At 43.2% G+C, this 27779-nt stretch overlaps 2 protein-coding genes across 2 annotated transcripts in view; one reads left to right on the top strand and one right to left on the bottom strand.

The window, feature by feature from the left end:
- Positions 1–27779, top strand: part of LRRC14B (leucine rich repeat containing 14B) — an 84017-nt gene that overhangs the window by 14557 nt on the left and 41681 nt on the right. The gene's annotated exons all lie outside the window — the stretch shown is intronic.
- Positions 735–27217, bottom strand: LOC125322622 (immunoglobulin kappa light chain-like). The gene is made up of 7 exons (XM_048296484.1): positions 26790–27217; positions 26355–26675; positions 12826–12833; positions 9626–9659; positions 4055–4345; positions 2556–2612; positions 735–1841 (listed from the first exon to the last, which is right to left on the bottom strand). Exons 1-7 carry the CDS (start codon positions 26830–26832, stop codon positions 1708–1710), a joined length of 888 nt encoding a protein of 295 aa, XP_048152441.1. The 5' UTR covers positions 26833–27217; the 3' UTR covers positions 735–1707.

The raw sequence follows: 27779 nt of genomic DNA on the forward strand, positions 1-27779 counted from the left end.
ACAACATCTTTCAGTTTTGTGTAGAAGACACAAAAAGTAGATTTGGGTATCATATATTGAGAGATCTTGGTTCCTTTACACAGTCAAGCATTTGTCTAGCAGAGATAAATGTAGGGGAGATCCATGCAATATCCAGGTAAAATCCATGATGCTACTGAAATCTACAGTTACTGCATCCCAAAAATACCTTTGTAGCTGTTTTAGCTCACCTTAATTGGAACCAAATCTTAACAAATAATAGCATGGGATCCCAGGTATTTCTCAAACAGAGTTTTACTGAAGACTAGAAATCACATCTTTCTTCACATTGAAGAGTAACATGACATTGAAGGCAGTAATTAGTTGCTTCAATATGCAGATTCTAATGTAGTTTGTAAGGTATGCTATTAGGAAAACAGCTGTGGTTGTTAGAACTCAACTTCATATGTTTTCCTTCCCTTACAATGGCGATGAGCCCTAGGAGGCAGTCCAGTTGTAACATTTCCCCTCGGCTTGGCTTATCTCTGTTTTACAAAGCTTAGCTTTCTGTTTTATAACACAAAAGATGTAACAAACTAGCATTTATTGTTCTGTGTAAAAGTGTTCCTATTTAACACACTGAAAAGCAGAAAAGTGATGTTTTAAGGACCTTTGATTTCCTGAGAAATTTATATGAACAGAGAAATTAATCAGGTTTTCTAGACACCTTTGTACAGGCTGTGGATATGCTGGAGAACAAACACAGGCCTCATAAAGACAGCTGGAGGAAAGCTTTTATTGCCATCATCATTACAGACACAGTGAGTGTAAATGCTGCAGGGACATATCTCCAAAACCTAGAGCAGTGTTGCCCAAAACCAAGCAAGCGATTTATCCCAATATGTCTACTTCCTATTTTTCCACATAAATTTGAAAGGAAATGATTTGTGGAACTTGGAGATTAAGAGTTCAAAGTCTCCGAGAATTTTTCTTCCTTTGTAAAAATATTCTTTCAGAGGGTCACTTTTGAGGTTTTGCTCAGTTTTAAAAGGTGTCTTTAGACGAGGTGATGTTCATGATCATTGTGGTTGTTTTCTTTTTTTAAAATTACAATGTGCAGATTTTCAGACTGTGTCACAGTGCCGGTGGATTTCTTCAATTTCTTCACATGTGCACCTTAGCATTGCTTTTATTCTCATCTGACTTCTTTATTCAAAATTCTTTTGTTCACTTTTTAAAGTTTTGTTTAATTGTCTCTTAAAGCACACCACTTCAGAATAATTAATTCCTGATTTGTTGGGTACATGAGAGTTGCGACAAATCACTGAGAGTAAAATGAACCAATACCTGTGAATTTACTGCACAGGAATGCTCCTAATTAAGCCTTAAATGCAATGACAAAACACATCCATGCTTTATACATCAAAAGCCCTGTTATACCCCTAAGCTTCTGGATGCATAGCTACTTTTGACATGGTTACCTTCTTCATTTTGCAACACGGACTTGGATTAAAATGCATTATTCCTATTGCCTATCTTTATTCAATCTTCAGAAGAAAATTAGGAAAACCAGACTGATATAAAAACACTAGCAGTAAAGCAAAATGAGCCCTTACTCGCTAATGCCAGAAAATTATTTTGGGATTTTTTTCCTGTTACCTCTAACACTGAGAGTAGGGGAGTCTATATGGGTAAGCATATGGCAAAGTAAATTGAAGATCAATTTGTAGCCCTTTCTTAAACCAGCATTTATGCTTTCTTTCCTTGGTACTTGGTTGAAGCCCACATTCTGTAGATGAAGAAGAGTATGAGAAGATAGTACATGGAGCTCTTCAGAAGAAGGATGATATATACTAAATATGCTGTCCTGTGCATTAACTGATCTGTAACAAATATAAGACCGAAAAGTCTTGTTTAATGTCAGTATTGTATAGCCTCCTAAAAACTGGATAGAAATGAAACAATTTAGTCAGTTTACTGCTGCAATTACATTGACACCAATGCACAGCATAAATACGTACGATATCTGACTGTTCTTTAAATGGGTTTGCACTGCTAATGTGTTCTAGACCTAGTGGGTTTCTCAGCACTAAACTGACTCTCAGTGCCACTGGGTTATTATTCCTTGTAAAGGCAAGAGCATAATGGTAGTGCTTCCAGCACTTTCTACGATGTTTGTTTGAATCCTTCTTGTTGCTTTTTTGAACATAAGTTCTCATGATTCTTCCTAAATCCCGTTCAAGCCAAAAAAATGTCTTTGTGCAAAGTTCTGGGTAATTGGTAGGCTGATGTAGCATCAGCTGAAGTGTTTAGCGTTTAGTACTCCAAGGGTTTAAAAAGTGGTGCTTAATGCAGGCTAGTAATCTAGTAGCCTAAACAGCATCTGTAGCATCTTAATAAAGCTACCTGGTAAAAGTAGGAGAGCACCTTATAAGAAGTTAGTTAAGAGTAGCACTGAAGTGTTTTTGAGTTGCAGACCTCAGACTTGAAAAATTTCCTGTATACTACTAAGAAAGATAATTTTCATAATGTTCAGAACATATGTAGCAATATCTAACTATTGCATCACTTTCCCACATTTTAACACATTAAATTACCTCTATTAAAAACTGTTCCGCAGTCCTCTTCCTGAGGAGCAGTCTTCACAGAATCTACTGGAAAGAGAGTTTAAATACCTCAATTAGGCTTTTCTTTAGTTTTAACAAACATGAATTGAGGAATAGGGGAAAAAAGAGGCTGTACAGGAACAAGGCTGGGGACATTGAAAGTTAGTATTAAATAACAAAAAACGAGCCTTAAGATCAGTCTGCAAAGCAGATATTCACAAGTAGGATTCATTTGCAGAGAGAATTGGAAGAGGAGATGTGCTCAAAGAAGTGGCTGGGAATTTGTTGCCCTAAGTGGGAGATGTTTCTTTGCCCTTTCAGGAATGTGTCCATTAGGCTGTTCCTTGGTGAAGTCTCTTTTATTTGTAATGGGAGTCAGTTTGACCATCTGACCTTGTCAGTGAAGCAGCTGAAGTCTATTTGCCTCCTGTTATTAGAAATGCAGAATAATTTACGTTGGAAGAGACTTCAGTTAATATGTTAGTGGTTGTTCAACAGTTCAACAGTGGTTGTTGATCATACAGAGGACTGTATGATCTTAAATTTCCCTATTGGGAATCCTGGTGCTGTTTTTTTCTCTAAAATACATTGGTTTTGTTCCTGAAGTAGCAAATTTGATTTTGTTCTTGTTTATGTTCTTTGTGTGCATTGATATAAACATTAAAGACATTTATATTTCATCTCTACATACATGCTCCATCTGAATAAGCTTGAAGTGTTTTTTTGTCAGAATATATTTTGAAGGTTAAAATGTAATTGTTGTTTATGGCCATGCTCTCACTCATTTGGGTTAGGTTAATTTATAGTAAGATAAGCAAAGGTAGGTATGGAGAGAAGATTAATCTAAACCAATTTGGACCACTTTTCTTATAGATGATTTAAACAATTTGCATTGAGTGTAAGTTACTTTTTCTTTAAAATTGCGTTGTCTTTCAGATTTGGCTTTGCATAATCAATCCACAATTAAAAACAAAATCTTATTTTTATACATGGCTATTAAGTTACTATTTCTGGATTGTGGGCAAGTAATATTTTTAAACTTTGTTCTACACCCTCAGTAACCTCATTTTTAACTGCTTAGTTTTTTATAGCTGTGACTAATGTCAGGGGGTGTCAGAGGGACTTACACTCGTACACTATGGGATGTAATACTGTTTTCAGAAGCTTCTGTAAGATGGAAAGTAACAGACATGTTTCAGTGCAGATCTTTTGGAGCTGTGCTAGTTTACACCTGATGAGGTTCACTACTTTAAAATAACTATTATTTTTCTGTTACAATGGGATGCTTATTTGAGGACCATAACACAGGCTAGGTTACTTTTCCTGGGAAAACTTTTGGTGGTTTCTCCAGTTGTGTATTTTAGCTATTGTGCCTAGGAGCACAGATGTCTTCAGAAACAGTAATAGAAAGTATTACTCTAATTTTATGGTAAAGAAAAATGATGTTTATAATAGTACATCAAATTGCATTTTTAACATGTAGAATATACCTTGTGTTGGCAGTGAAGCCTTTTCCTCTTCATGCTCATATTTGCAGTAGTATTTCTTGTCTTTGTTCTCTGCTGGTACAGTTAACCAACTGGCAATTGAGTATTCATCCTCTTTCGTGGACTGCCAAGTATCACCTTTTACTACATTGTCTGTTACCTCCTTTTCGTCATCAGTCCATGTCACCCTGATAACTTCTGGGTAGAATTTCTCAATAAGGCAAACATATATTATCTGATTTTCATGTTGTTTCTGCAGGATTTCAGAGTTTGCTGGTGGAGAACTTCCTTTTTCTGGATGGATTATTGGAGGAAGAAAATTAGAAAAACAGAGATTTTGAAGATCAATAGTGTACAGCAAATAAATACACAGCCAAAAATACAAATTCTGAAGAGCAACAAAATAAATGCCTTATTAACAAATGTTAATATGCTCATAACAAATGTAAATGTTCTTTTGAGAAACATTAAGAAACTGAAATACTGTTGGATGTATAAATAACTGCTAATCTCTCTTGAAACTGAGTTAGAAATCTTCAGGTGCCTACACAAGAGCCTATATCCTACAACCTTCCAAGCAGTACTGCTGTCAGAAAGTGTATCTGCCTGTTCAAGTCTCTGACAACTGTTAAATAATAGCAATATTTCCTGAATAAGCTCATTTATTCAATAAGAGGAATTTAATATTGCTTTACAATATTTATGCAAAAACAAGTACATTAAAATTTTGTCTGCAGAATATTAAACATAGACCACCTACCTTTAAAATCCTAGCAGTCTTATGTCCCCAGTATAAGTCCCCACTGCTATATAATGAACATCTGCTATATCTATTAATTTTTTAAAAGCCAATATTAATTTTGTGATATTTTTTAGGGGGTGAGGGAAGGGAAGACAACAATGATTTATAATTGCTCTGGTTTTAAGACGTTCCATGTATTTGCCAGGTGAAGATTTTTATCAAGACAGGAAAATGGAATCACAAAATGCCCTGGACACCAAAGGTTGGCAATGCCATTCTGCCGTACTAGGTCTTTTTAAATGATTAATTAAGACATCTGAAAATGAAAAACCAAAACTAAACTAAAGCAGAAGAACATGTTATAGCTGGATAACATTTTCAGATCTAAACAGCATATCTAGCCAGAGTTATCATCGATGTTGTGCTTTGGTAAACATGCTCAGTATGAACATACATGAATATATTTTAAATTAAAAGTGAGCTGTTTCCACAAGCTAATTTTATGTATTCTCCATTTCATTTGCCTCTCTGGATTAAGCCTGGATCCTCTCTGGATTAGGAGGAGACAAAATCATCCAGATTTTGTCCACACTGAGATGACATTTTGATATTATTTAAGTGGAGAGTAAATTTAGGGGTCTGATTTAGGTAAACATGAGCTTCTGCAGTGAGTGCATAGGCAGTGCTCACAGGCAATCATTTTTGTCTATGCTTAGCTGCAAGTAGAGGCTGGATACAGTTTTCAAAATTGACTTTTGTTACATAGAAAGTACAGATTAATACTATTTTTTTAAGGCAGCAGAGGTGCTGGGATAAGGTGTTGCCTTATCCCACTTCTTCCCTTGAATTCCTATGTAAATCTCTGCCATTGAATTGGTGCAAGTAGATGCATGGGGTTTAAGTTGTGATGTGACTGAGTGGTGCAATTTTAATGCACTGGGAGAAAATACGTTACTGTAAACATGCATTTTTTGCCAAAAAGCTTCCACCTTTCTTTAAATGATCTGGCTATTCTAGAGAAATCTTCTACATTGCATTCTCCCTAAAACAACTTAATGATTCTTTGAAGTATTTCAAATTTGGTGTTTAAAAAGAAAGATGACCCGTCTACCTTCAAAAGGGTGTCTACCTTCCTGATATTAAGAATTTCTTTCATTTTAGAGATGTCATTAAAATGACAGTGTGGACCAAGGTCTGTTGTACCAGAAATAAAGTTGCTGACAACTTTATCATTATCTAGCATTAATTTAGGAGTTAATTTGCATCAGTCCTCCCAAGGATGGAAGATTAAAGTAATTTCTAAAATTATTTATTTGTTCCAGAGTCATATATGTTCAGAAGACCATGAAGTAGCTCTTGCCCCAGTGACATTGCACTCTGCAAAGCTTCATGACTATTTTAGAGGTTTCTTTTAGATTTTCGAAGCTTAGTAAGTTGTTCTGACTAATTTCAGTACATATAATAGCTTAGTTTTACATTATTCTCTTAGGCTATCAAGTCTAAATAGAGACGCAAGAGAGTTTCTTCCAGCTGCTAGTTCATACTGCTCATTTTAGAGACTTCTGTTATGATGGAATAATTTCCACCTCTGGAATTGCCGATGTCATTCCATTTACTGTAAAAACACCCTAGGTGCATAGCTTACATGAAACATCTAAATCATACCACAATGCTGAGGAAACACATTGCTTGAGTAATTGCAGCTGTGTGCATGCATTTAAGAGTCTCATGTACATATATGGGTAAATGGATGACAGTGGAGAATGGAAACAAGTTTTGCATATATATATATGTGTGTGTGTGTGTTTGTATGTGAGAAAAAAATATTTGTATGCATGTTTCTGAAAAAAAGGGATGAAAACTTGTAGAATTGGCTGTAGGGTTTGATGTATTTTCAGGTTGATCTGCAAAGTCATTGAAGTCAGCAAGACAGTTTACACTGGCTTTTCTGGGCAAATTATCTGATTCTTTCTGAAGAATTTTAAAGTAATGAACTTGCACTCCTCCGTCAGTTTTGGTTTAGTTAAACATTGAAAAATTTTGTGGTTTACCTTGTTAAACAGTTTTCTAAGGCAGGTTTTAAGAGGTATATAGGTCTTACTTTTTCACATAATATATAGGTATAAGCAGATATTTCTTAAGCTATTTTTCTCTCATGTAACAATGCAGCAAGGCTGCAAAACATTGTTCAAACAAAATACTGGAGTTAGGTTCATAACCAATGAGCTATTAAAAAATTAAGCTCAAAATATATGTTTATATAGATCAGCTGTCAAAAGTTTTCTTAATGAAACTCCTCTACAGTTTCTTTATAAGTATCTATAAGTATCTATAAATAAGATTTATAAATAAGGTCACTGTGTTCTTAAACTGAAATTTTTATTCACACTACTTGGATGATCCCACAAAATGGAGTAATTTTGTACTGACATTCAAAGCTCCTCTGTTCCACTTCAAGCCAGTGGAAGCTGAGGGCACTCAGCACACTCAGCTCATAAATAGCATTCTTGTCCTTCTTGACAGCGACTTCAGGGAGTGTAACTGGTAACAATATAGTGTAGTCCTGACCTATGGTGAGCCTTTCCAGATACCTTAAAGAGCTGTCAGCCTTCTTTCTGAAGCTTTCCCATTACAAAACTTTTAAAAACATGACTGTGAAAACACTTACTGGAGATGATGAGTTTTGCACCAGAACCAAATACCAAATACCCTCCCACACTGGTACATTCCTTTACTGAAGCTTCTATCTGAAGGATGGGATGATATACAAAGGGGCCTGGGCAAGCTCAAGAAGTGGGTCCATGGGAATTTCATGAAGTTTAACAAGACCAGGTACAAGGTGCAACCCCTGGGATCAACACAGGCTGAGGGATGAACAGATCGAGAGCAGCCCTGCTGAGAAGGACCTGGGGGTGCTGGTGGATGAGAGGCTGGACATGACCCAGCACTGTGCACTCACAGCCCACAAAGCCAAATGTATCCTGGGCTGTATCCAAAGCAGTGTGGCCAGCAGGGTGAGGGAGGGGATTCTGCCACTCTGCTCTGCTCTGGTGAGACCCCACCTGGAGTGCTGCATCCAGCTCTGGGGTCCCCAGCACAGGAAGGACATGGACCTGTTGGAGCAAGTCCAGAGGAGGCCAACAAGTTGATCAGAGGGATGGAGCACCTCTCCTATGGGGAAAAGCTGTGAGAACTGGGGTTGTTCAGCCTGGAGAAGAGAAGGCATTTGGGTCACCTAATTGCTCCCTTCCAGTACCTGAATGGAGCCTGCAAGAAAGATGGAGAGAGAGTTTTTTACAAGAGCATGTAATCACACGACAAGGGAGAATGGCTTCACACTGAGAGCGGGGTTAGATTAGATTTTAGGAAGAAATTCTTTACTGTGAAGGTGGTGAGGCACTGGAATAGAGAGTACAGAAAAGTTGTGGATGCCCCATCCCTGGAAGTGTTTAAGGCCAGGTTGGATGTGGCTCTGAGTAACCTCATCTAGTGGAAAGTGTCCCTGGCCACAGCACTGGGGTTGGAACTAGATGATCTTTAAGGTCTCTTTCAACCCAAGCCATTTCTACAATTCTATGATTTTGGCTGGAAAAGTACCAGGTTTAACAACTATAATACGAACAATAAGATTCTCTTGATTTGGCTACGTGAATGTAGAATATTTGGATTCAATCTCAGTTAATCCTGCTACTCACAAAACCCCTTGTCCTAAGTCCTGGTTTTCTCCATTTCTTAGTGATCTTCAAGTTCTTAAATGTGAAGTAACTGCAACCCTTTTACTCTATTAATGAGTCAAAAGCCTTGGCCTCATAAAGAAAAAATCCTACAGAATTAGAGTGATGCTTGGAAAGAATTTATTTTAAACTGCAGATAGGAAGCTACCTGATTAGGTAGGTAAGGGTTTTCACTAGAAACAACAAGCTTATCATGCCACAGATATTTCCATTGAATTATAGGCACGAATTACTTAGTCCTTCTGGCATAAATCATTAAAACCAATCTTGGCTTGATATGTTAATATAGGTTTATGTATTAACCAGGCTTAAAACACTTGGTAGCAATAGCTCCTCTGCCTTGTATTTGTATAGTTGTTCACTCAGGATTATGGCATTTAAAAGGCACATGTAGTGGGAAAAAATACTTTTGTCTTCCACTTCCTATTAAAATAAATGTCTCTGCAAGAAAGGCAAAAAAAGGATGACTTCTTCATTAAGCAATTATGAAGCAGTAATTCACTATAATTAATATGGAATAATTAATTAATTTGATAAGCAGTTATAAAGTGATGAGAAGAACATTTGGAGGTACTAATTTATTTCTATTGCCAAAGTATTGTGTATGTGACAAAATAATTATGAACAAGTTATTTCACTTTTACTAGCCTAATTAAAAAAGATTTTTTGCAATGACCATTGCATACTGCTCTTTGTATCTGTATTAGAAAGAGGTGTTCTTTTTTTATGCTTAATTCTCAGCTGCTTGATTCCCTGCTAATTCCTTCAGTACAGCTGGAGGAAAGAGTGAGGTCTCTGAAAACTATTACAGACCGTTTTCCACCAGATTTCTAGGAGAACTATGATCAAAAGTGGCTCACAATAGTTCCGTTTTAGACATGTTTGTGATCCTAAACCACTGCATTACAAATACCACAAGGCTCAACGTAGGAATGGTGAGCGGGGTAGGAAAATCCTGCACAAGGAATGGTGTTGACTGAGGCTCTAAGTGGGCTGAGTGCCCTCTGAGACAGTATAAAACTCATCTATAGGACCACTCCAAGCTCCTATAGCTTATTGTATGAACAATATACATACAACTTACAACATACCACTTACCTGAGACAATGAGTTTTGTACCTGAGCCAAACACCTTGTTGTAATAACCAATCACAGTGAATAAAGCCTTTACAATATCAGTGCAGCTCAGTTGTGTTTGCATGGGTAAATAGTACTCTTTAAAGAAAATCAGGTTTGCCATATAATCAATTTTTAGACCCTAGGATAGTAAAAAAAGGAGCAGTCACCTAAAATAAAGTTAAAAAAAGAATGGAAAAAATGTGGAATTTTTGGAGGGCATATATGTTGTTAAATGGACAGGATTCCTCTCAACTAATTGGTGTCTTCTGAAAGTTTAGGTGGACGGTGCAGATGGAGCACTTTCACTCCATCTCTGCTTTCTGGAAACAGGCAGCATCACCATAAGATCTATTTGATCAGATGCTGGTGAGGTAATTTGCTTCTTATACACCCACATAAGATCAGACCTAGAACTGGTGAACATTATGCAGAGATCTGAGAGCATGAGACTATTGACCAATATTTTCGTTAGCACTAACATGAAGCAAAACTGCATCAATCGGAATCAAAACTCCCACTAACAAGATACACCATGTTCAGCTGGTCAAAATTAGGCAAACTATTTCAATCTCAGATGCTTAGTGGAGCCAAATTATAGGCAAGTATCACAGCACCTAGGGTTTACTTGAAGCAAAATATTTTGAATAGTAGTAATAACTGATAATAAGCAGTTTCTGCAAAAGCTAGGAAGAGAGAACAGCCTTTCAACTACGCCTATCTTAAAAGGTGCAACTTACTGTTCTGGGCATATCTCAAATAACTCTTTCATTTGGTATAGTCAGATACAGCCTCACCACCTTCACAGTAAAGAATTTCTTCCTAAAATCTAATCTAATCCCACTCTCAGTGTGAAGCCATTCCCCCTTGTCCTGTGGCTACATGCTCTTGTAAAAAAGTCTCTCTCCATCTTTCTTGCAGGCTCCCTTCAGGTACTGGAAGGGAGCAATTAGGCAACCCAAAAGCCTTCTCCAGAAGATTCTTTGCTTTTCAAAGAATATGTGTAACACAGAGGTTGGACATACTACTTTCAGAATGAATTCGGAATATCACAAAGGTCAAATGTGCATATTTAGAGACAAAAAACATCTTTCTGTTCTCCAAATGCTTTCTTTGCCATATTTAAATTCATTTTTACATAGAAAATCATAATGGGATAAGTTATAGATCTGTGCTTCAATAGCTGTTGTGTTTTCCCCATTTCATGCATAAATACAGAACAATTACACTGTGTTCTGCAAATGGAAATGCTGTTTAAGGGGGAAATCCTGCAAAACATTCAGAACAGTTAGAATTAGAGAGAATTAAAATAGCAGAGCATTTCATGCCAGCCAATATCTAGCTGTATTGAAAAGCATTTCAGAAGTAGTCAAGTTTTACATTTTGTACTTACTTGAAACTATAAGTTCAGTTCCACTTCCAAATAGTTTGACATCAGGATCCCACAGTCTGATAATGCTTAGCAATATCTTCTGCACTGCACTTTTCTTGCATAGGCTACAGAAAAAGTCTCTCTGATTTAGAGACTGGTGATAAATCTGACTGAGTGCTATAACTGAATTTTCAACATTGACTAGAGTGCCATTTCTAGAAACACTTTAATTTTTGTAGTGAGTAAAAAGTTCTGAAAATTTTTGGTCAGAGGAATGGATAGAAAACATTTTAAATTTCTCTGTAACTCTCCTCAGCAGTTTGTAATTTTACGTAATTATAGCCACCTTGATAATGTCTTGTAGTTTCTGAGTAACATAGTGTAGGCATTGATATATGCTTTATACTGAAAACAGCATTCATCCTATTGATTTCATAGCTTCACCAAAATTAAAAATAATACAAATGCAAAAGTAAACCAGTTTCTTTCAGTAGTGCCAGGAACTAGAAATTTATTACACTGAGGGAATTTTTCTTCCCAATCAGTTTAGACCAGACCACTTCTGCCATTAGGAAATTTTTTCATTTCTCACATGCTGTTCTGGGAGTTAACTTTCAAGAAGTTCACTTTTATTTCCTAGAATAGGATGAAACCATCCCAGTATTTAAATTTTTTACCCCTCCTCATTTTTCCATTCCTTTATAAGTATTCAGCATTTTTTCCAGAGGCAATCTCTATTCACGAGGTTAATATATTTATTGATGATCTACCTACCCAACTGGAGCACCATGCACAGTTCACAAACAAAACATGATTTATCAGGGAGAAATTAATTTTCCTCACAGTCTTTCATTCTTGATTATCTGAGAACCTGAATGATTCTGTGAAAATCATTTCAGTGATAATGGTACTTACCAGAGACAATGAGCTTTGTTCCCATGCCAAAGTATTTAATCCAGGTGTTTCACACTATGTTTTGACTTTACAATAAGCTGGCATGCTCTCTTGATATAACACTGATGAAGAAAATCCAAATTTTTCTCAGTCATCCCTGGGAGTTTGCATGAAGACCTGGTCCTTGGCTGCTGGGAAGTTGTCAGGAATTTCAGATGTGCATCTTGATGTTCAGCCAATAGCTAATGTCCTTCAGAGAAAATCTGTTTCCTGAAGTGGTACAAGATAGCCCCTCCACTTAATGTCTTAGAATTTGATGATGGTTTTTCTTCAATTTTAGACAACAAATAAGAACACAGAGTTCTGAATTAAAAAAAACACGTATCTTCAGGTGAAAATCTTGCTCTTTACCAATGGTGTACATCTGCAATTACATGACATCAAGTACTACTAGCATGAAGTTCATTTCTCACTGTCTGAACACAGAAGAGGGAAAGGAGGGAGAGCCAGCACCAAAAGTATTGTGAAGGTGTCTGTGTGCTGCAGGTTGCTTTTTCTTGCCCCAAGTACATGGTTATTGCCTGCCCATCTCTTGGAATTGCTCCAGGCTTTGCTACAGCAGCTCACTGGCAGCTTTTTATATACTAGCTGGTGGGAGAAGGAGGCTTTTCCTTGCGCAGATTTTTCTTATAAAACAGCCCAAGATAACATCAGAGGAGTCACCACTACTGTCAATCAAACAGCCTGCATGCTTAGTTTGGCATTTAAAATAAATTGAGTTAGAGTACTTCTGGGATCTCTTGTAGCATACTGACTGCAAAATTATGTTGAGAAATTACTATTTGCGGCTAGAGGGAGGAACGAGAGGGTGAAGGTCTTTCTGCTGAAGTAGGTGTAAAAAAACCCAGTGGTCTACTTTGTAGTCTTCTGGACAGAAACATCCTAATCACAACGACAAATCAAGGGCAGGAGTGATATAGACAGAATGATGCTGACTAGTGCTTTTCCTGCCATGCCCTTACACATGCAGTGAATGAAACCACCTGTCTGGGTTCTGGCCAGACAGGATTAATTTTTGCAGTAGACAGGAGAGTGCATGGCTAGGACAAGCAAGTTATTCTACACCACCTCACCTTATTGCTGGGTGTGGGGGAAAGGAGTGTCTTCCAGATGAGAAGGGGTTCCTTCTGGTCAAATACATGTGGTGGAGTGAACAGTTGGATAATGCTGGTTCTGGGCCAGAGGTAGCAGTCAGCTAATGCCAGTTCCAAGCAATCACGTGGGAATTGTGTTGTATGTTGCACACTTCATTATTAACATTGTTGCTGTTACTGTTTGCTTTCTTATCTCATTGTTGTTTCCAGTAAGTTGTTCATATCTCAACCCATGATTTTTGCCTTTTGTGCTTTCAATTCTCCTCTCCAGCCCTCCACAAGGGAGGAGGGGGAGCAAGCAAGCATAACATGGTTTGAAGAATTTCAGTGGGAGCGCTACAATGGGGAGTACCATTCCTAAACCATGACAGCCTTATTTGGTGTCCAAATGGAGTATGAAATGTTGAGAAAACAACAGGTCTGTCCGCAGTCGGTTGAAAACAAATTTGATCCAGGAGATTCTTATATTAAATATGAAGCCACTGGTTACCATTTTGCTTGATCTGTTCATGTGGCTGTGGTACCTAACCCTGTATATATTCCTGTATGTGCTCCTTGCAGTGCTCTTTTTCAGAGCAGGGAGAAGGATCAGGGTTGCTTTGTTGATGTACTGGCAGATATCAGCTAATGGCATGACAACATCAAGGGCGATGAAGGATTTGTACTCAGTGTTGCTCTCCTACCCTTACCTTGGGTGGAACCTTTGGGAGTCTATTAATAATTGTACTAGCTTGAAAACAAACCAGTGGGGGTTCGCAAGTCAGAATCATAATTTAATAGGAAAATTGAAATCAATGCAATAGCAAGAACACTGACACAATCAGGATACAACCTGGTACTCTGTTAGTCAGGGTGGTGGTAGCAGTCCAGATTAAGTGGTTGTGTTGAAGCAGTGATCTGTAGAAGGGTCTGGTCTTCACCTGAAGGTCCAGTGGTAGCTCTTGTCCTCTGGGAATCCAGTAGGCAAGGCTGCTTGTGGTATTCCAAAGGGGGGAATGCTTGGCTCCTCCCCCTGGGCGGAGCATCTCAGAGCGGGATGATGTAATTCTATGAGTCGTGCAGTGGGTCCTTGATGGCCCATTAGCAGAGATAGCACCCAGCGGGAGTTATCAGGGCTGTGTCATGGAAGAAATAAAGAACACTGTCCCACCTGGTTTTAACAGATGGTGATAGAATACTACTTTTGGTTACATTTTACATTGTAACCTAAGACAATAATCATCCACAGTTTGTGGAAGAAAAAGGAGAGGATGGTCTTCCCAAGATTTTCACCCCTTTTTCCTGCTTCAGGCCTATTACAACAGCTTTCGAAAATTTTGAATTTCCCTTGGATGTTAAGGAAAGCATGTTCTTGTTGCTAAGTCTGCTAGGTCTCCTCAGAGTGGCCCACACCATGTTTAGAGTCAGGACAGAGATATATAGGGAGGTTATTCAGAGATCTAACTCGAGGGTGGAGAGTCGTGAGCGCCATGGAATGTAGGAGAAAATGGGCTAGCTTTTGGAGGATTATTCTGCTCCAATATTTTGGAATTTCACCCTGAAGATCTACACGACCCTGGCAGAGGTGTAACTTACTGCAATGTGCCCTGCCTACTCTTTACTGGATACAGTTCAATACTACACAGCACCCTCAGGAGGAAGAGGAGGAAAACAGACCAAGAGGCACTGTGGCCACTCAAACTGCAGCTGAATGAGAGGAACAACCCATGCTGGTAGAAGTTGCCCCCATACAGAAGAAGAAATTCAAGACAAAATCAGTTTGTTTAGTGAGGGATGAATAAGAATAGGGCTCTTACAACAGGAGGAAGAGGCAAGGCCAGAGATAAACACCTAATGCCTACCCCAGGTGAGCTGTGAGATGTGCAAAAAGATTTCAGCTGCCAGTCTGAAGAGCCCCTTGTGACCTGCCTGCTCTGATGCTGGGAAATTGTGGCCCACAGTATGAAAGTAGATGGTAGTGAAGCCAGGCAATTGGGATCCCTGTCCCGGGATCTGGGCATTGACAAGGGGATTGGGAAGAGGACACTTTCAGCTTCTGGAGGTGACTCCTGTCAAGCGTGAAGGAAAGAATTCTTTCATTGTCTCAAGGATGATCTAATAGGGTACCCAAGTAGGTGGGATGCCATGGAGAAAGGTATCCAGTACCTGAGCGAATTAGCTGTGCTGAAGGTAATCTGTAGGGATTCAAATAACAAGCAGTCCCCTGTCCAGTGTACCCAATCCATGTGGCAGAAGTTTGTATTGAGCTCACCATCATTGTACACCAAGCCTTTGGCATCCTTTTCATTGATGTCAATGAAAGAAGGAGAAGAAACATTGCTTCAGGTGATTACCTGACTCTGACTATATGTTCATCTATTTTCCTCCCTACCAACCTGTGCCTTCAGTGTGGAAACACTGCCCAAGACTGTGGACAGACTTGGAAGATTCAAGCATGTTAGAGAGGAAATGCCTTATGTCCCGCCAGTATGGACCACAGTCTCTGCTATTGGGAGCATGCACCCTCCTGCTGGAGAGAGGGGTACATACCACAAGGTAACCTCGAGGTGGTTTTACCTGTGTGACCACAGAGAGGGCATGAGGAAGCACCTCTGCCCTAGCAGCACAAGTACATGAGTGTGTTGGTTTAAAAAACAGCTGGAAAAGTAAACCCTATTTAAATTTCTCTTTTCTCCCCCAACCACCTCCAAGTGAGAGAGAGACTAAAAGCAGAGATTCTGAGTTAAGGACCATTTACTTGAGAAAAAACATGGAATGAAATAAGAAAAATGAGCAGTAACACTATTAAAGTGCACAAAACACAGGTGATTTACATACCGAAGGTTGTTCACCAATCAAGGCCCTGCACAACCTGAGACAAAGAAGAAAGTGGGACCTGGCCCCTCTTCCCATGTACTGGGCCACACAGGATGTGGGAAGTTAGTTAGTCTGAATGGGAGCTATGCTGCTGAAAAACACTGGCTCCATCAGTTGCAGCAGAGGTCCCAGTGCAGGGGTCTCCCTTTCCTCAGGGCGGTGATTGTCCCAGTGGTGGTCCTGGTGGGCACTGCAGCTTGCAGTGGTGTTCTTGGCAGCTGCAGAAGTAACAGCAACAGCAGCAGCAGCTGTGGCAGTAGGAGCATTCACCCTTTTTGAGTTTCTGATGGCCATGTGTTTAATGGAACAGTTTATTCTTTCCCATGACCGAGGTAAGATTGACTGCTTCCAGCTTCTGATGGCTCAGCATTTTCTGCTGAAACCGAGCTCCCGCCATGATGTGAACGGTATGGAATTAAACAGTGTTAGAAACTCCACCCCTCTTTTTTTCTTCTGTACCCAGGACAACCTCTGCAGGAAATTCCTCAAGGATAAATGCCCCTCCAGTTTACAGTGGGCAAATCCTCAGACAAAATAGGAGGGGTGATGCTACTTCTGATCCTCTTGAAGGGACCTCCAATTCATGATTACAAGAACTAAGCAACGAGTACCATGACCAGAATTAGAGGGGCCTCTAGCCAGGTGGAGGAAAGGGACAATCAGATCTATTGGACTGTGTGGATCTGATGGCCCAGCACAGGAGTATGAAGCTTCAAGTTAAGGTTGACACTGGTATGCAATGTACCCTGATGCTATCAAGATCTGTAGGGACAGAATCTATTTCTGGGAGATCCCAACAGCTGACAGTACTGGAAGCTGTAATGAGCCTGATTGGGAATGAATGGCAAAATCACCCCTTTCTGATCAGCCCAGAGGCCCTGTGTGTCCTTGGCATAGATTACCTCAGGAGAGAGTATTTTGAGGACCCAAGAGGGTATCGCTGAGCTTTTGGGATAGCTGCTGTGGAGACAGAGGAAATTAGACAGCTGAATACCTTGCCTGGTCTCTCAGAGGACCCTTCTGCTGTGGGACTGATGAGGGTCAAAGAACAACAGGTACTGATCACTACAACAGCGCATTGTCAACAATACCGCACCAACCAGGACTCTGACTCCCATCCATAAAATGATTCAGGAACTGGAGACCCGGGTGTTGGGGAAGATGAAACAGGAAAGCCTTGGAAATATGATTGCCTGACAAAAGATTTTGGGAATATGAAAACTACAGGCAACATCGAAATGAAAGCCACTTTTGAAATACCAGGTCTTAGTTACTGAACAACTAGAAAACAATGGTATGGCCACTGAAGTAATCCCCTCTTGATGGAACAATACCCTCTGCTTGCAAACAGGTCCAAGGGTCAGAGCAGACCCTACTAGCTCAGCAGAAGGGGTCCAAAGAGTAGTTTTTAGAAGTTAAGATGTAACACTCTATGGTAATATAAGAACTCTTATAGGCTGTATGTAAATGCTATAGGATTTGTATCTTGTATTAGATTGGTTAGTGACAATTAGAATATTCAGTGCAGAAGATGATTTATTGTATTGTAACCAGGACTTCAGACATTCTCATTCTCATTCTCACTTCTATTCATTCTCTCTTCTATTCATTCCTCTCTTCCACTTCTACTCTTGCTCCTACTCTCTCTCTCTCTCTCTCTCACCCGTTCACTCTCTTGCTCTCTTGGGCCTGCTCAGAGCTGAGTCTACCAGCTCTGAGCAGTGCCCCAATACCCACGCCCTTTACAATAAACCGGCTGTGTCCCAAGACCTGCCTATAGAGATCTCTCGTCTCCATCCGTCACCGTCTACGTCCGGCCGTCCCGACTGGACCCCCAGAACCCCCGTAACCTACAGTCTGGCGCCCACCGTGATTGCCGAACCCACACCCAGCACCTGCAGCCTGGCGCACAACGTGATTGAACGCCCGGTTCAGCTTTCTCCATCTGTAGGACTTTTCTCCATGGACGGTAACTAAAAGACCAGTTATAGCCACCTAGAACTTGTCGTGAGCACGGCATACCGATGCTGCGCATCGTAATAGCTGGAGCTCTGTAATTCTGCTGAGGCAGCCTTCGAGCACGGGGTTTACCTGGAGCTCTTGGAGGCAATTGCCTGGCAGCCCTCGAGCACGGGCCGCCACTGCTGCGCAGCGGCCCCCTGGAGCTCTTTGAGGAGGTCTGCCGTATCACCCCTCGAGCACGGACACGCTGCTAAGCAGTGCTGACCGGAGCTCTGCGGAGGGAAATCTGCCGCACGCCCCGAGCACAGGCGAGTAGTGCTGAGCACCGCCCGCACTGGAGCTCAGTGCGGACCCACCCGTGAGGTCCTGAGCACGGAAAGCCGTTGCCAAGCGACGCCTGAAACCGGAGCTCTGGGAAAGGACCGAAAAGCGGCGTCCTGAGTGCTGAGTGGAGTGCCTGGCCAGCCCCGCACGACGTACCTTTGACTAAGGACGCTGCTCCTGCGACATCACCTAAGTGAGTATCATACTGGTCTAAAAAATGGGACAAACCCACTCTGCCCATGACAGAGATCTCTATAAGCAACTTAAGCATTTACTTATAAGCTCTGGTCCAAGTCAGTTGCCTAAACACGAGCTAAAAAATCTTTTAGAATGGACCCGACTTAATTTCCCAAATGCTGACCGTTCAGCCGTCTTTACAAGAGACTTTTGGGACACAGTTGGAATTAAGCTCTTTAATAATATCTCCTACCGGGATATGGCAGCCGCACAGCTGCTCCCAGCTTGCAGAGCGCTGGTAGAGCTGTTTGCTGCGGTGGCGCCGCCTGCAGCAGTCACCCCGCCGAGCCCAGCTCCGGCTGCTAGTCCGCCCCTTGCCGTCGCGAGCCCGCAGCGGAGCACAGCCCCCGCCCCTCCGCCGGACCCCGCGGCTCCGATACCCGCGGTCCGGCTGACGCGCGCCGCCCCGCCCCCCGCGCTCGCGGCCCCCGCGCCCGTTACCCCCGGCCCCAGCCACCCCACCGGACCCTACGGCCCCTCCCGCCCCTCCCGCCATCCCGTTCCTCCCCGCTGCCCCATCCCTCGCGGCCCCCGCTGCCCCATCCCCCGCGGCCCCCGCTGCCCCATCCCCCGCGGCCCCCGCCTTCAGTGCCAGCGTCTCCGCGGCCCCGCCCCTTGCCCCTGCCCCTCCGTGCCCCCCCCCCGGTTCCGTCACCGCGGCTCCACCCCCCCCTGCTGCCGTCATTGCTACCCCACCCCCCGCTGCTGACATCATGGTGGCCCCGCCCCCCGGCGGTACCCCGGCGGGGCCAGCGCCTACCCCCCTGCTACCTACGGGTGTTACCCCTCCCCCAGCCGCGCCGGTTATGGCCATGGCTGCCATTATAGCCGGCCCCCCCCAAAGCCAAGCGGCGACCCTTCTTCCAGCCCCCCAGGTCCCCCCCCCCACACGGCCCCGATGATAGTCATTGTTCCATCCGCGTCCGCCGCTGCTGCGTCTTCACAGTCCCCTACCGCTCCCGAAACACTGGTGCCCAGAGCGCCGGCCACGGCCGCGCTGCTGTCTCCGGCACCCCCTGTGCACGTTACCGCAGGAACCCTACCCCCCCACCTTGCCGTTCAAGCGCGCACAGCACGCCCCGAGTGGTCCCCCGGCCCCGTGGCGGCACAGCAGCCGCCTGTGTCTACTCCCGTTCCTCCTGCCGTTTCTGTGCGGTTCCCCGATCCCGGCACACCATCGCTTGCGCTGGGAGCGCCCCAGCTCCGCGAGCCACTTGATGCCGGTGCCGCGCTGCCTGCACGGATGTCTGCAGTCTCCCCCGTACCTGCCCCTGCTCCAGCTACGTCTCCCGGCACTGCAGCCCCGTCTCCCGCGGCACCACCACCCACCCCAGCCCAGCCTACAAGCTTCCAGCAGCAGCACGCCGCGATCCAGCCACCAGCCCTCCTGCCTCCCGCGACCGCAGCCCCAGCCCCTGGTTCTGCAGTCCTGCCATCTCCCGCTCTGCCCGAACCGCCCGCCACACGGACTGCTGCCCTTACAGCCTACCGCGCGGACCTGATGACGCAACATGTGCATGCGCAATTGCTGCAACTCCCGGACCAGTGGTATCAGTCCGCTCAGACTTCTCCAACCTCAGCACCGCTCCCGGGACCAGCCGCGCATCCTCCCGCGACTCCGCCGCGCAGCTCCACCCCGCCTCCTCGCCCGCCGCCACCGAGATCGGCTGCACCACTCCCGAACTCTGCCGTTCCATCGCTGCCCCTGCCGGGTCCCATCCCCGCGCCGCAGCCGCCCCCGCCGGGGTCCCCCGACACCGTACAGCCGTATCCCTCCGCGCAGCGCAGCCTCGCCTCAGAAGCCGCGAGCAAGGGGGGAACCGAGAGCAATAATGCAGCTCCAGTGGCAGGGGAGACGGAGAGCCCCTCTGCCGGAGCTGATGCTTTAAATCTAACACAAGTAAACTCTGAAAAGCAGCCAGATTTGTTTGCAATAAGCCCCAGAGTCCCGCCGGCAAGCGGCGGGGATCTTGCAACCCAGAAAGAGAAAACGAGTTCTGAAAGTTTGTCAGCGCTACCTTCTGAATCAAAAAATCCTCCAAAGTGCTCAGATTATTCTAAATTAACAGATTGCCATGAAATAAGACCCCAAATCTATAAAGATGAAAGTCTTAGTCTATTAACTAAGCCTGTGATAGCTAGCCAACAGCCTGACAGTCCTAAAATGTGGGCTCCCATCTCCACTCTCCAAATTAAAGAACTAAAAAGTGCTGTAAGATACAGTGGCATTTGCTCACCGTATCTTAAACAACTGCCAAAAAGTACCCTAAAAGGAACACATCAAACTTTAAAACGCATTTTAAATCAACAGAAAAGGGGAAAAGCCCAGGCTACACCTCAAAGGAGGTTGAATAAAGCCTTGTATGTTTTTAATTTCTTGAACAGCTCTGCAGAAGAGCCTGAACCCCCCATCTATAGACATTTCCTAAACAACAAAAAAGCAAAACTGAAAGTGCACCCTCCAGTTTTAATTAAGAATTTAGCATCAGGAAAAATAGAAAGACCTTATGATCTTATAATGTGGGGGAAGGGGTTTGCATGTGTTTCTACAGGTGGAGAGCTCAAGTGGGTTCCAGCAAAAAACGTGAAGCCATACCACACATCAAAACCTGCCGACGCCTCCACACCAGCCAGTGACCCTGCAAGTGGAAGCCAGGAAGCAAGCACCCAAACCTAAAGTGCGCAGAATCACCAGAAGAAAGCGATCTGCCAAAAACAGCTCAAGAAAATAATGGAGCTTTCTCATCTGCGCGCGTGCATGTTGCTTTTATTCTTATGTTTTAGTTTTTATAGTGAAGCTTTACCTGTAAATCAACCAAAGACAAATGTCTGGGTTGCTTTAGCCAAATCTGCAGGCTCCGATACCATCTGTCTATCTGACACAAGCCCTGACAAACCTTTTTCAACCTGTTTAGTTGGAATGCCTTTTCCAGAAGGTTTTGGTAATGTTATTCTTGATAAGTATTAGCCATGTGATAATCATCACATTTCTCCAACTACCAGCCATAAACACCAAACTTATATTGATAATTCTAAAATTGATAAATCTGACCTTCAAGAGCTAGAAATCCTAGGCTCGTTAACTATGGATACCCGCTATTTCTTTCACTTTCTAGGAGAAAACGGTCCTCATTTAAATGTTACCCCATATCACCCAGCTTATAGCAATGTAACTTCTTGGTGCAACCAAGCTAAGCTTCTTATATATGATGAACCTCATGCAGATCGTTTTAACAAACTTCCTATTCGGTTCCCTAGAGGAATTTGGCTCATCTATGGAGACAGAGCCTGGCAAGGTATACCTTCAAAAATAGATGGTGGCCCTTGTGCTCTGGGACAACTTACAATTATTGCTCCCAGTGTCAAAGAAGTAATCAAAAAGAAAAACAGAAAAATTAGATCTTCCTGGGGACATCAGTATGAGAGTGACTGTGATAGTGACTTTCATCCTTGGAACTCTGAAAAATCAATTGTTGCGAGCATTTTTCTTCCTCAGTTAAGTTCCTCAATTGCACTAAAACAGTTAAACAAGTTGGGATGTTGGCTCAGCAAAGAGGTAAATGCCACCTCTACTATGATCAGTGATTTGTTAACTGATGAAGAGGCAGTCAGACATGCCACTTTACAAAATAGAGCTGCCATTGATTATCTTTTATTAGCACATGGGCATGGCTGCGAAGATTTTGAAGGATTATGCTGTATGAACTTATCCAATCATTCTGTTTCCATTCACAAACAGTTACAAAACCTAAGGGACCTAGCTAACCAAATTACAACAGATAACTCGTCTTGGCTAGACAGTTTGTTTGATGGTTGGAGCTTTGCACCCTGGCTAAGGGAACTCTGTAAAATAGGCTTGATTATTCTAGTAGTAATAATTATAGTTTTAGTAGCAGTACCTTGTATACTTCAGTGTGTGCAAAAAATGACAAGTAGGACTATGTCTAATATCTTAATTGTCCATCGAAAAGGGGGACCCGGGTGTTGGGGAAGATGAAACAGGAAAGCCTTGGAAATATGATTGCCTGACAAAAGATTTTGGGAATATGAAAACTACAGGCAACATCGAAATGAAAGCCACTTTTGAAATACCAGGTCTTAGTTACTGAACAACTAGAAAACAATGGTATGGCCACTGAAGTAATCCCCTCTTGATGGAACAATACCCTCTGCTTGCAAACAGGTCCAAGGGTCAGAGCAGACCCTACTAGCTCAGCAGAAGGGGTCCAAAGAGTAGTTTTTAGAAGTTAAGATGTAACACTCTATGGTAATATAAGAACTCTTATAGGCTGTATGTAAATGCTATAGGATTTGTATCTTGTATTAGATTGGTTAGTGACAATTAGAATATTCAGTGCAGAAGATGATTTATTGTATTGTAACCAGGACTTCAGACATTCTCATTCTCATTCTCACTTCTATTCATTCTCTCTTCTATTCATTCCTCTCTTCCACTTCTACTCTTGCTCCTACTCTCTCTCTCTCTCTCTCTCACCCGTTCACTCTCTTGCTCTCTTGGGCCTGCTCAGAGCTGAGTCTACCAGCTCTGAGCAGTGCCCCAATACCCACGCCCTTTACAATAAACCGGCTGTGTCCCAAGACCTGCCTATAGAGATCTCTCGTCTCCATCCGTCACCGTCTACGTCCGGCCGTCCCGACTGGACCCCCAGAACCCCCGTAACCTACACCGGGGAGTGGTCAGTAAGACTCGCTCACACTTTAATAGCCCCAATGGCCAGTGCATAAGTCCAATGAAGAGTGGAGACTGACAATGCACTATCATGTCCTGAATGAAGTCATACCACCACTGAGTGCTGCTGTGACGGACATGCTGGAACTGCAGTATGAACTGCAGTCCAAGGCAGCAAAGGGGTGCCACCATGGACATTGCTCATACATTTTTCTCCATTCCTTTAGCAGCAGAGTGCAGGCCACAGTTTGCCTTCACCTGGAGGGGTGTCCAGTACACCTGGAATGGACTCCTCCAGGGGTGGAAACGCAGCCCCACTATTTGCCATGGACCGATCCAGACTGTACTAGAAAACAGTGAGGCTGCAGAATATTTGCAATACATTGGTGACATTATTGTCTGGGGCAACACAGCAAAGGATGTTTAAACAGAAGAGGAGGAAGAGGCCCCACCGTATAATCAGCTACCAGAAAATGAAAAGTGATACCTTCTCTTTCCTGATGGCTCCTGCTTATTGTAGGGATACACTGAAAATGGAAAGCTGCTGTATGGAGTCCTACATGGTGAGTCGCAGAAGTTATTGAGGGACAAGGTGGATCAAGTCTGTTTGCAGAGCTGAAAGCTGTCCATCTGGGTTTAGATATCACTGAACGAGAGAAATGGCCAGTGCTCTACCTGTACCCTGACTCATGGATTGTAGCAGATGCTCTGTGGGGGTGGATGGAGAGATGAAAAAAGAACAATTGGCAGTGTGGAGGTGAATGCGTCTGGGCTGCTGAACTGTGGCAAGACATCACTGGCCAGGTAGAGAAGCTGGTTGTAGAAGGACATTGTGTTAGATGCACAAGTGCCCAAGAATTGTCCACAATGGACAGGTGGAATAGGCTGCCAAAATTAAAGTGTCTCAGATGGATCTGGACCGGCAAGGATGAATTATTTCTGGCTTAGTGGGCCCATGACACCTCAGGTCATCAAGGAAGAGATGCAACATACAGATGTGTTCTTGATGAAGAGGTGTACTTAATCATGGACATTATCTTCCAGATTATCCACAGCTGGGAAACATGCACTGCAATCAAGCAGGCCAAGAGGGTAAAGCCTCTGTGGTATGGGGAACCATGGTCGAAATATAAATGTGGGAAGGCCTGGTAAATTGATCGTGTCACACTCCTGCAAACCCACCAAGGCAAGCGCTACATTCTTACAATGGTGGAAGCAACTACTGCATGGCTGGAGATATGCCCTGTGCCTCACACCACTGCCCAGACTACCATCTTGGGCCTTGAAAAGGACGTCCTATGGCAACATGGCATCCTAGAAAGAATTGATTCAGACAACGTGACTCATTTTAAAAATGGCCTCACAGACAGCTGGGCCAGTGAGCACAGTATTGACTGAGTGTATCATAATGTCTGTCATGCACCAGCCTCTGGGAATATTGAGTGGCACAATGGACTGTTAAAAAGCAATAGGTGGGGGGACCTTCTAACATTGGGATCTATGTTTAGCAGAAGCCACCTAGTTAGTTAACACTAGAGGCTCTACTAATTGAGCTGGCCCTGCCCCATCAAAGCCGCCACATACCAGAGAAGGGAATAAAGTCCCCATGGTACATATGAGGAATATGTGTTAGGGAAGACAGTTTGGATTAGTCCTGCCTCAAGCAAAGGCAAAGCCATCCATGGCATTGTTTTTGCTAAAGGACCTGGGTACATGTGGTTGGTAATGCAGAGGAATGGGGAAATGCTATTTGTTCCTCAAGGGGACTTGATTTTTGGGTAAGAACAGTCTGTAATGTTGAATTGTATGATATTGGTTGCTGAATGACACTGACACTGTATGCCATAACCAACCATGGACAAGAACTATGGACTGCTCCAGATACACCAGTTGTGAGCTCCTGATGCAGCTTGCAGCCACCCAACAGCACGCCAGCCTTCCTGCCCTGAAAGACACCTAGGATGGATAGAACCCACAGTCATGGACTAAATGAACTCAACAGGCATCTTGGAGGGACGGCTATTGACTACAGAAATGATACTCACGCTTCTGTATATATATAGATATGTGTATATATGTACGTAGCTGGAAGGTGTAAGATCTGAGTATGATGTAGATGGTACAGAATAAGGAATGGATATCCTGGTTTCAGCCAAGACAGGGTTAATTTTTGCAGTAGTCAGAAGGGCCACCTGTATTCTATACCACCTTGTGTCACTGCTGGGGGCAGGGGAAAAGGGGAATCTCTTTTGGTCTGGGTAGCATGGCAATGGCTCCATCTGGCAAGTTCTCGTGTATGAATCATTTGCCTCTTTCTTGTACACTGTCATTAGTATTGTTGCTGTTACTGTTCCTTTTCTTATCTCATTGCTGTTTCCAGTAAATTGTTCTCATGTCAAACCATGATCTTTTCCTTTTGTGCCTTCAGTTCTCCTCTCTAGCTCACTGCAGGTGGGAAGGGGAAGGGGAACTGGGAGTGAGGGAGTGACTCAAGGTTTGGAGTGTTTCAGTGGGAACACTAAATTGGGGAATACCATTCCTAAACCATGTCAATTCTATTTGTCTTAACATGAAATGGAGGAAGAGGATGGTTATAAGCAGCACATCATCAGCTCTGGTAGACAAGAGACTGTAAATCTCTAATTTAAATTGGTCTGTGTGGAACTTTGTAGTAACTAAATTAGGGTAGACAGGGCTTACAGTTTTCCCAACAGTTTACGGCAGGGAAGATTACGGGGGAAACTTTTTCTCAAAAGTGCTAGGCAGTGGCAAGCATATCATTCCCGCCACCAAGGTAGTTCCTTCAGCACACCATATTTATTTTCTGCCTACTCTTTCATGTGGGAGAAAAGTGGCTGGACTGGAAGATCACTGCTTCTCTGTTTGCTCCCCTAAAGACCACCACTATGCCATGGCTGTGTAAACCAAAGGAGCAGGTGTGTGTCCAGTATTTATTTGCTGAGTCTTGAGGCAGTTAAGACTTCCTTTGACCTTAAAAATTGTAGATGTGTGTTGAAGACAGGAGTGCTAATGACAAACCAGACTTTGAGAAGGACATTTATGCAGGGTTACCCGCTCTTTTGGAGTAGCAGAAAAAGGCTGGGCCTTTCAGCAGCTCACTGAGATGGAGTGAGAAGACTGGTAGAGTGGCACAGTTACAACCTTGTGGTTCAGATGTTGCAGGTGGTTTTTTTGCCTTGATGATCTTTGCGTTTCTATCACAGTGAGGATCCCAGTAGGCACAGTAGTAAGTAGCAGCATCATCTGGAATGACATCTTTTATTGTAAGAACACACTGCTTCTGGACAGAAATTCTTTCAACCATGTATCTGTTTACTTGAAAGGCACTTTCAGTGGTAACTTTGCCTTGTGAAAAGAACAGGAGCCTCTCTGGAGCTTCTCCCTCCTTCTGCTTATACCAGTGTATGACGATGCCATCAACATTTTCCTTCGATGTTTGAATTTCACATGTCATCCGTGCACTTTTTTGGAACTTGGTGATGGATATAGGGCTCTGCATGGGAATTTCCTGTGCAAATCCATCTAGGAAAGAGAAAAGAAGAAATTATGTCATTAGCTGGAATTCAGGGATTCGGAAAGATGCCTATTAGCAAAGGGTGCCTGTGAGGAAAGGTAGGAAAATAAGGAAGCACTTACAAGACCAAGAGGCTGTGGCCACAAGCACTACCAGCAGCAGCATGTTTGCTTGTCACACTTTGCTCTCATTGAGATTCAGAGGAGGATGAAAGGGACTCCAGATGTGAACCACGTTGTGTGGAAGAAGGAGGTGGCTTTCCTGAATGGTCTTCAATGATGAATCTTCTGTGTGCAAACAGATGGGGTGTCTTTGCAGAAAACCCTCTTCAGGCTGCCAAATATTAAAACTGGTAACAAGGCTGTAGTCCTTTCAGCTTTTCAAGTTAATGTGGGAAATATTGATAAATCCAAGGATTGTGGCCCTATAAAACTCTAGTCAAAGTGACTGAGAAAAGGTTGCAAGAATGAGCATGTCCAGATATGTATGGTGGAGTGAAGGTTTCAGCCTGGAGGTTACCCTGGTGGTCAGTGAGCTCGTACCTCACCTGAGGGGTGCAGAGACGTGCGCAGTGTCAGAGCAGGTGGGGACTGCCTTTTGCTGCTTCAGATTAGTCACCTAGATGCAGGGTGCATAAGTGCCCAGGGTGCCCCTGTGCTGGTACTGCCCTCCACCAAAGCAGCTGAAGGCCATCAAACCGCAGTGACTGTGGAAGCTCCACTGTGGGGACTTGCCTCTGCTTTGGTTTAGGGTGTGGGAGGAAATGCACGGCTGTGGGATTTCAGTTTTATAGCTTAGCTGAGATACAAACGCTTCTTGGAAAAAAGACTGGAAAATAAAAGAGAACAGCTGTTGTCAACAGCCATTGCAGAGAGACATCTTGATTGAGTCTGATGCGGTGGGGGACTCCTCTGTGACTGGTGAGCCTGGGCTGTTGGTCGATGGGAGTGAAGATGAGTTGCTTCATTCTCCCTCCTGCTGGCAGTTGGCCACATGCAGCACACTGGTGGTTTGCCAAGTTGCTAAGTGATTTGGAAAGGTGCATGTGAATGCAGAGCTCTGAGGAGAGTCAGGCAAGAAGAAACAATTGCCTCTCTGTGGTGGAAAGGATC

Source organism: Corvus hawaiiensis, chromosome 1, assembly GCF_020740725.1.
Source record: "Corvus hawaiiensis isolate bCorHaw1 chromosome 1, bCorHaw1.pri.cur, whole genome shotgun sequence".
Lineage (NCBI taxonomy): Eukaryota > Metazoa > Chordata > Aves > Passeriformes > Corvidae > Corvus > Corvus hawaiiensis.